Here is a 9091-nt window from a genome sequence, read left to right on the forward strand (position 1 = left end):
AAACCTGCTATAAATAATTTTTTGGCCACTTGGGGGCAGCGGAGACAAACAGTGAACACAACACTGACATATCATCGCCTTCTATGTTGCTAAATGCTCCACAATGTTCACTAGCTACTTGCTAACAGTGTCTCTCTGCACATAACAGGGGAGGACAGGAGCGGGAGAACTGAAAGTAAACATAGTGAGGACATCTCACCTGTCCACTGGAGCTGCTGTATCTCTTCAGGTGTTTGATGAACTCTGACCTGGAAGTGTTTCCAACTGCAATCAATGCTGCACTGCCATTTGCCAGCCTGCCACAAACAGAAAGTGGAAGAACATGTTGAGTAGCAGACACACGATGAAATGACCCGCAGTGTGGTGCATTCAAGGTCACAACACAGCTGACTTTAACATTCTCGGAAGGATTGACGGCTTGTCATGCACTCGTGTACCTGGTGTTGGGAGCCAGTCCCTGAGGTGTGTCTGGACTCAAACAGGGGATGGACATGATACTGATGCTCAGATACAGGCCCTGATTGGTTGTCCAGGACCCCTCTCCCTCTGCACCAACCAATCACAGAATGAAAACAGTAAACGGTTGCATCTGAACCAGATTCACTGTCTAAAGACAAACAAGTACAGGTCTCACCTGATTCTGGATCCTCGTCCTCGTCCTGGTCTCTGAGAGAGAGGAGATCAAAATTTGTTTTAAATGTGAAGATTGTCAAGGTGACACACTGACATTTAGAGACACGTACAAAATATTTTCTATACTCATTTATATATAATGTACATAGCCTCTATAGTTGATTTTCTAGCTTTTTTATGGTCGATTTGTTCTACATGTTCTTTTTTCTACCTCTCCTTTTTATTCTTGCTGTGAATTTCCCTGATGTGGGATCAATTAATCTTATCTTAACAAGTCCGAAAATGAATGTAGAGAGGAGTCAATAGAGGGGGGACGTTCAGAGCTCCACCAGCCACAAAGTTTAGCTCAGAGTCAGCAGACTTTTAGCCAGTCTACATTACATTAGGTCTGATGTTTGTGTTATCAACACTCAGAGACAGATTGGAGAAATTTTACCTCTAACTTTATTGAACTTCTTCCTGTGTACATCTAGTCATACGTCGTAGCACAGCAGCCTTGTGGGACATACCTATCCAGAAGCCCTCATTGCCTGTAACTCCAAAAAATGACCAGCCGCCACTGATGCAGAGCCTTGGGCCTTGAAACGACAGTGTACTGCATTGTTTCTCACAGTGTGAATGTTGGTCTGAAGCCTAAAATATTCTGTCTATACATAATAGTATATGTGTGTGCACGTGTGCGTGTGTAGTTCTCACCGCTGTTCAAACAAATTCTTGTTCGACTTCTTCGCTGGTAGGAAAGACAGCTGGCAGTCTTCTGGTCTGAGGGAGACAGAAGACAGAAAGACATGAGAACCAGTCTGCAGGCATGCAGCAGAGCTTTGAGCTAAATGCTAACATTAGTGTGCTAACATGCTAACAAATAAAAATGATAATATGCTGATGTTTAACAGCTATGATGCTCATCATGTTCACCATGTTAGTTTAGCTTGTTAGCATGCTAGCATTTGCTAATTAGCAAAGGGGATGTTTGGACAGTACACACGTGTCTATGTGTGTGTGTTACCTCAGCCTAGCCAGTGTCTTCATCAGGGCATACTCTCGCCGTCGGGACGACGGCATCCACCTCTTCTTCTCCGCCCGTGCTAAGCTCTGCCCGCCGAAGCCGAACATGGCAGAGAAACCGAAACGCACCAACTGACCAAGAGACGAGAAGCTGCACATGTCCACCTGCTGCAGGTGACCTGTAGGCCCAGAGGCAGAGACAGAGACAGAGACAGAGGAGAGAGTGACACATTGATCAAAGATTCTTTTTAATTAGGAAAATTTGCTAGAAAAACTTAAGACCCTAAACACACACACACACACACACACACACACGGCCACAGCTTGTAAGAAAGCCAAGTGGTCGTATGGTGAGGAGCTCATTAATATTCATGGAAGCAGCATTCCAAATTTGGGCGACAGAAAGAGGTCAGAAGTGTGTGTGTGTGTGTGTGTGTGTGTGTGTGTGTGTGTGTGTGTGTGTGTGTGTCTGTTAATATCTCCAAACTTCAGATGAATCAGTGACCAGTCTTTGATTGTTATTGCTCCAGTTTGGCCAGTCTCTGGTGGTCTATCAGTCCAGTTTTCCCAGTCCCTGCCTATAACAGTCCAGTCTGACCAGTCTCTGAAGCAGCAGACTACAGAAGACGTTCATAGATTTAGGACAAATGTGTCTTTCTCTGTGTCTTCTAATGTTTTTCTAGGCTGATTCTCTCTTTTGGGTGAAATTTGCCTTTGAATGACTAATGCTATGATTTGACTGAAACATACAAGCCAACTGAAACAACATGAGACGTGTTAAATTTCACCAAAACTGTGAAACTCCATCCACGAAATGTGCCAGTGGATGTCTGTTTCTAAAGATTTCTGATTGGTCGTTATTCTGTTTGCAATCACAAACATGAAAGTTGTGTATTTCACTGGTGGTGCAAGGTGAGGGTATGCAAGGATCAGCGGTAAAGAAATATAATCAACCCTGTTTCATCATCAAGAGCGCTCAGCAAGATATGCACGCACGCACACACACGCACACACACGCATGCACGCACACACACACACACGCACGCACGCACGCACGCACGCGCACACACACACACACACGCATACACACACACACACACACACACACACACACACACACACACACACACACACAGCATGCCATCTGGCCACATACCTGCTGTAACCTACTGAACTGCTGTCTCCCCACCTGCCTGTCTCACTGACTGCCTGTCTGTCTCTCTGGATAGAATCTGATTTCCTCACCATATGGCATGTTGTCAGTGTGTGTGCGTGTGTGAGACTGACATCTCAGCTTTAATCCTGAGGTGGTCAGTCTCACAGTCAGTGTGTCAGTGAGATCAAACCTGAAGCGCTTCTTAAAAAGGTGCAACCCATTGATTCTGACCATGAAAACAGCAGCTAGTGTAACAGTTTGATTTATAAAGGACTGATCCTTCTTGAAATAGTGGCCTCTTCAGCTTCACTTTGTACATGCTTTAGCCTTTACTGGTTTGGTGTGCGTTTCCCTATCAAGGCTTCAATTGGGTAAAGAGACAGATCTTTGCACTCACCACCCAATCAGGTGGCAGCAGGAATGCCTGCTGGCCTCCCTTTTTCACTCAGCCACTTTGAGTACCTGGTACGTGGTTACCTATTTGTAGCCTTCTCGCAGCCTATGATTACCTGGTGCAGAGCCCCCCGGTGAGTGTTTCTCAAAGGGCGCCCCCACCCAGCGACTCGGGCATCCCTCTTTAAAGTTGATATGAATGAGCAGTTCATCTTCTCCCTGCCCAGGATGCTGAGGAGGGGGTACAATCTCCTATTCTGCTGCCAACTTCCTCCATTGTGGGGCACCTTACATACCTCTCCAGCTCCACTGTGACTGTGGCGCTGGAGGAGGAAATGAGGAAACGAGCCACCGCTACTCTGAGGTTCCCCCTATGGAGGTGCACAAGACCCCCTGAGATTCTGATTCAGGGGAAGTCAGGAGTCATGCAGCCACGTTTTATCTGCCGATACATCCACCGTGTTTGGTCTCACTGCCACCACACTGAGAGCGCTCTCCAGCCGAGCCAACCAATCAGTCTTGTGCTCTGCTTGGATTCTATAAATACATGTTTGTCAGATGAATGAATAGCGACTTTACTGTGCCTGCTGCAGTCACAACAAAAGATTCAGGCTTCAAATCCCCACTCTAAACCCCAGCAATACCAGGACTGGGGTGGGATGCTTGGTCAGCCCAACACAGGAGACTTGAAGTTCTGCTCCATTCCCACCACAGCCACCAGAAATGACAGCCTGATAACCTGACAGTCTCTTACAGCCAAAAAATAGTCTGTACAACAAGTTAATTAGTGAGCTTTAGAGGTTTTGTTAGGTGGACTTTCTTTCCTTGGGACAGAGCCTGGCAAGCTGTTTCTCTGTTTCCAGTCCAGCTAAGCTAAGATAACTAGTTGTTGGCTGTAGCTTCATATGTACCATACAGAAAAAACAGTGATATCTAACTATGAGCAAGAAAGCAAACAAACACATTTCCCCAAAATTTGGGCTAGTAGTTTAAATATATTGAAAACAAAGAATCACCCAATTAAATACTGAGTGTGCACCAGGCTGCCAAAGCTCTCAAGTTCCCAAAAAGAAGAAGGTCAACAGTTCAGCTGCCATTTTGAGTTGGTGTGGAAGTTCTGTTAAACAGCAGGTAACCATATCAACAGTGGTGATGCTCCAAGCTCTGATAACGGTTAACTAACTAACCATGGGTTAACCTGACCTCAGACACACAGTAAAACATGGAGTAGAATTTAAATACAGCCATAACACACACTGAGGTGCGCTGACATGGACAGCAGCAGACTCCTCATCTTCATTGAGTAAATTTATCCAATCAGGACACGGTGGAATATTGTCACAGTTAAGGTGAGTTCACCTTGGTCGTGTCATGAACATGAACACATCTGTACTGACCTGTAGTTAACTAGTGTCCGTGGGAACAGCTTCCTGCCTGGGGACTTTAACTGTTTTCCATTGTTCAGGAATTAGTCTTATTTTTGCCAATGAATACTCCCATCTGTCACTCACACTCACACACACACACACACACACACACACACACACACACACACAGCTCCAGCGTTAATTAGTGTTAATGAACCACCATTTAGCCAAAACCCATCATTCAAACACAGCAGCCTGCCATGCAGCCAGCTGATTGGTTGGCAGGTTTAGCTGGGAGGTGCAGGGGGCGGTGCTACAGTGAGGAGAGTAAACCTGTGATTTAGAGTGAAACTGATACTGCTGTTAGACATCTGTCTGCTCCCTCCCTCGTGAGTCCAGTCACAGCGTCTGCTTCGCTCCATTTTTAGGTTTGTTTGTTCTCAAACTTTGTCCACGCTGCTGCCAATCAATCAGCCAATCACATCAAAACTTAAAAAACACAAGCTCCTGATTGGTTCCCTTTGAGCTGCCTGAAGTAAATTAAATTACAACAATGGGGAGATGACCATAGATCTGAAATAGGTAGAAACCCACAGGGGATAACTTGACAATAGATCTAGAAATGGTAGCAGCCACCCAGGACAACACACTTATAGCTCTAGAACAGGTAGAACCACCCAGTACAATGTGACAATAGATCCAGGCTGATAAAACCCACCTAGGACAATGTGACTGTACTCATAACTATAATAACCCATCCAGGACATTGTGGCTGTAGATCTAGAAGAGGTAGAACCCGCAAAGGGTGATGTGATGATATATGTAGAACAGGTAAAAGAAGCCACTTAAAACAAATGCCAGGACAGGTAGAACCTACCCAGGACGATGTGCAGCGCTGCAGTGACTGGATCTCTGACTCCATGTACAGAACAGGAAACCACATCTGTAGAACCTGTAAAGATGGACAAATAGCAAAACATCCTGTCTGGCAGCGTCTACTTAATGTGCATACATGTGTCTCCGTACAGTGGTGTCCACAGTCTGTGGGTTGAAATGTTGTGGATCTACATAAGGGGGTGTCCTCTCTCTTACCAGCAGGAATGATTCCAAGTGGCAGCACTGGTTTCACTGGTTTCTCTGGAGAATCAGCATCCAGCTGGGCTCTGAGGACCATAGCATGACACAGCTCCGCCACTGAACCGTCCCCGCCAACACACACCACTCTGACAGGCAGGTGGAGACAAAAGTGTGTAAGGACAGATGGACAGCCTGGTGGACAAGTAAAGTTGTTAAGAGTAAAGTAAAGTTGTAAAGTTAAGACCCAACGGGGTCCTAATGAAACTATCCTCTGAGCTTCTGATGGCAGCCAGGAAATCCAGTGACAGTGAACTCCCATAGAGGAGCTCACAGTTTGGCACCTTTAACAGGTATCCTCATATACACAGTCATCCAGCAGGGGGCATGGCTTCTCCACAGGACCATTGCTGTTCATTTCTTCACTAAGAAAGAGGCTGAGTAGGACTGAGTATCAAACCTCAATGCTTTTTTTTGATACCAGCCAAAATGTGTCTGTGGCATCAAGTATTAAAAAAACTGTCAGGTACATAACCCTGGCACTGAATGTCTGCTCACATTTGTAGTCTTGTTTATTGACGGATCCTGATTTAAATCAAAATTCAGACAGTTTTAGACTCATTTATTCAGACGAAGGCAACATTTGACATGTGAAAACCTTGGCTTTAATTTTTAATTTTAAACTCACGCCTAGAACTTAATGACTTGAACTTCACAATAAAAGTCCAGTAAATTATCGTATTTTGAGACTGACAGAAATGACAGAAATGGACTCATTCAACTCAAGTAATAAACAGAAAGTCCAGTGGTTCAGTTTCAGGTAAAATGTACAGTTCACTTGGTGGCTAATCAAAAATGTGTCTGGTGGGTTTCACTGAAGAGAAGAGGGCTCATCTGCAGAGTTTGTGTCTGCAGTAAATGAGAGGTAAACAGACCCCCCCCACCCCCCACCCCCCCGTGGATGGGATTACCTGAAGCTCCGGTCACCACGGTGACAGCCAGTCTAATTGGCAAATGTAGGTTTCAACCAAATCCTCACCAGAGCAGTCACACACACACACACACACGCACATGAGCACACACACAGGCACACACTGAGCAGCTAGCTTAGCAACAAAGCTAATCTTCTCTAAGCACATTAAGCTTTATGAGGGCTGAGCACAAAAGCTGCTTACACACACACACACACACACACACACACACACACACACACACACACACACACACACAGACCATCACAGACAGTGATGTGGGTGTGATCAGTATTTTTGTACTTGTAGTTATAACTATTATTGATGTTGCTCTATTTTTGTTAATAATATCTTCACGGTTATTCGTGAGACTCGCTCAGATAGATGTTGGTGTTTGACCCCACCTGTCTGTGTGCGTTTGTGTTTGTGTGTGTGTGTGTGTAATCAGTCTGGGTCAGTGTGTTTGAGTGTCAGCCTTTGACCATAAACTGCTATTTAATTATCTGGTTCAGTTGAGTCTGTTATGGAAGGATGATGTCACCGTTTAATCAAGACATGTTGACTTGTATAAACATTACCTTTGACTTTAATGAATTGAAACTTTATTTAGCTATGGCATGTTTATTTTCCACAGTCAAATTACAACAGTGGGACTGGATTTGCGAAAGGTCGCAGCAACCCCAGAAAAAGTCCCTTATTAGCAACAGCGTTACATTTACTACACACACTGGTTAGTTCTCCAAAAGTATCTTCTATCATTAAAGTGTGACATAGTGTTTGATAATACTACCAATAAAGCATTAATATGTCACCACTGTCTTGCTTGTCCAAGCATGTCAACCAAACAGGGTTTTGTTTGAATGAAATAACGCTGTGATCTTAAATACAAGGACTAATTAGCTCTGCTCTGAAATACAAGTACAGCAGTTCTTTTTGTACATCTTCTCCATGAATCATGAAGTTTAGCCTGGGCCCTGTTAGCATTAGCCTCAGTCTTTTAGCATGTCATCATGTATGGAGCCATCAAGCACAATTTTAGGACTCATTTTGGGTCTTATTTTGAAATAAGACAGCTGAAAACATTGAAAACTCACCCGGAGACAGAGTTTTCAAACAACTCACGAAGCTAGGGTTAGTTTAATTAGCTAGGTAGCTACAGCTGCAAATCTGCAAGTTACAGACATCATTTCAACAAAACTGAAGGTCACTGGCTATAGAGAGCCTCTAAAATCAAAGATGAAATGCTTCAAAAATGAATGAAAATGGGAAGAGCGCAAACGTTGACATGCAGAGCAACACAAACAAGGGCTGGGGCCGAGCGAATGGTCAATAGGATGATGTTAGCCAAAAACTGGCCCCTTACCGAGGAAAAACACCTTCCCCAGATTTCATTAACACTACCATGCTACTGAAAATGAACTCTGACCCTGAAATGCCGTTATTAGCAGGGGTGCACATAGTGGTGTACAGGTAAATATGTGAGACAAATAAGAAATCAGTAATGTCAGTTGTTTCAAAACGCACCTTTGAGTAACAACCAAGCACAGATATCGTCACGTGTCTAACATGACCACAGAGACATCTGACCTAAAGCCAGCTGCTGAGCTGTGACTGGAGACAGCCAATCTGAGGCTCAAGCAGGGACTGAGAGGTGCATCTTCATCATCTTACCATGCAGAAGGCTGAAGCAGATGACAGTGAGGGAGAGGGTGAGGACCAAGAGGATGATCGCGCTTATTTACACCGCGCTATGTATGGGGTGAGTACCAACCACCATCTCCTAGTACTCAGCTGAGTATCTGACTAAAAAACATTATGTGCACCCCTGGTTAATCCATTAATATAACTAGATCAACTTCAAAGCAGCAGCTCGTTCTTTTTGTTGTGCAGAAAGTGTATTGAGTGCAGAAGATCAAGCGTGCAACTAAAGATGAAACATCACCACATTATCTGACTTACATGAAAGAATAACATCAGAATATTAACAACATTTTATGTGTCATTTTCTGCAACAATCTTCATTTATTGCAGGAAATCACAATTTTCCCTGGAAAGGGGAGATTTATTCCAGGCAAGTAATCAATTAAAAATCACTGGAGAGAAAGAGAGAGTGGTGAGATGGAGAAAAGGTAAGAGACGACTAACCCATCATATTCATCCAGCTTGCATTCCTTCATCACTGAGAGAGCGTGACCCTTCCTCTCTGTGACTGGAGAGAGAGAGACAGACAGAGAGACAGACAGAGAAAGACGAGGAGAGAGAGGGGAAAAAGAGAGGGAAACAGATGGAAAGACATTGAGATGGACAGAGATAGAGTGTTCGTGTGTGCGTGTGGTCACATGTACACAAGAGCGGGTTCGATGGATGCCAAAAAAAAGTGGGACAACGGATATCACACCATCTGCTGAGAGGAGGAGAGGAGAGTATAGGAAAGGAGAAGATGTGAGTCAGAGGAAAGGAGAGGAGAGGAAACAAGGGAGGAGAGACAAGTA

At 44.4% G+C, this 9091-nt stretch overlaps 1 protein-coding gene across 1 annotated transcript in view; it reads right to left on the minus strand.

The window, feature by feature from the left end:
* cerkl (CERK like autophagy regulator) overlaps positions 1–9091 on the minus strand; it is a 31971-nt gene that overhangs the window by 4475 nt on the left and 18405 nt on the right. Inside the window, exons 5-12 of the mRNA XM_076746860.1 lie at positions 8745–8808; positions 5647–5777; positions 5432–5506; positions 1640–1817; positions 1330–1395; positions 635–666; positions 438–546; positions 200–296 (exon numbers count right to left, since the gene is read on the minus strand). Of these exons, the coding sequence (XP_076602975.1) occupies positions 200–296; positions 438–546; positions 635–666; positions 1330–1395; positions 1640–1817; positions 5432–5506; positions 5647–5777; positions 8745–8808 (752 nt within the window). The remainder of the gene's footprint in view (positions 1–199; positions 297–437; positions 547–634; positions 667–1329; positions 1396–1639; positions 1818–5431; positions 5507–5646; positions 5778–8744; positions 8809–9091) is intronic.

The sequence above is a fragment of the Chaetodon auriga genome, chromosome 13 (genome assembly GCF_051107435.1).
Source record: "Chaetodon auriga isolate fChaAug3 chromosome 13, fChaAug3.hap1, whole genome shotgun sequence".
Taxonomy (NCBI): domain Eukaryota; kingdom Metazoa; phylum Chordata; class Actinopteri; order Chaetodontiformes; family Chaetodontidae; genus Chaetodon; species Chaetodon auriga.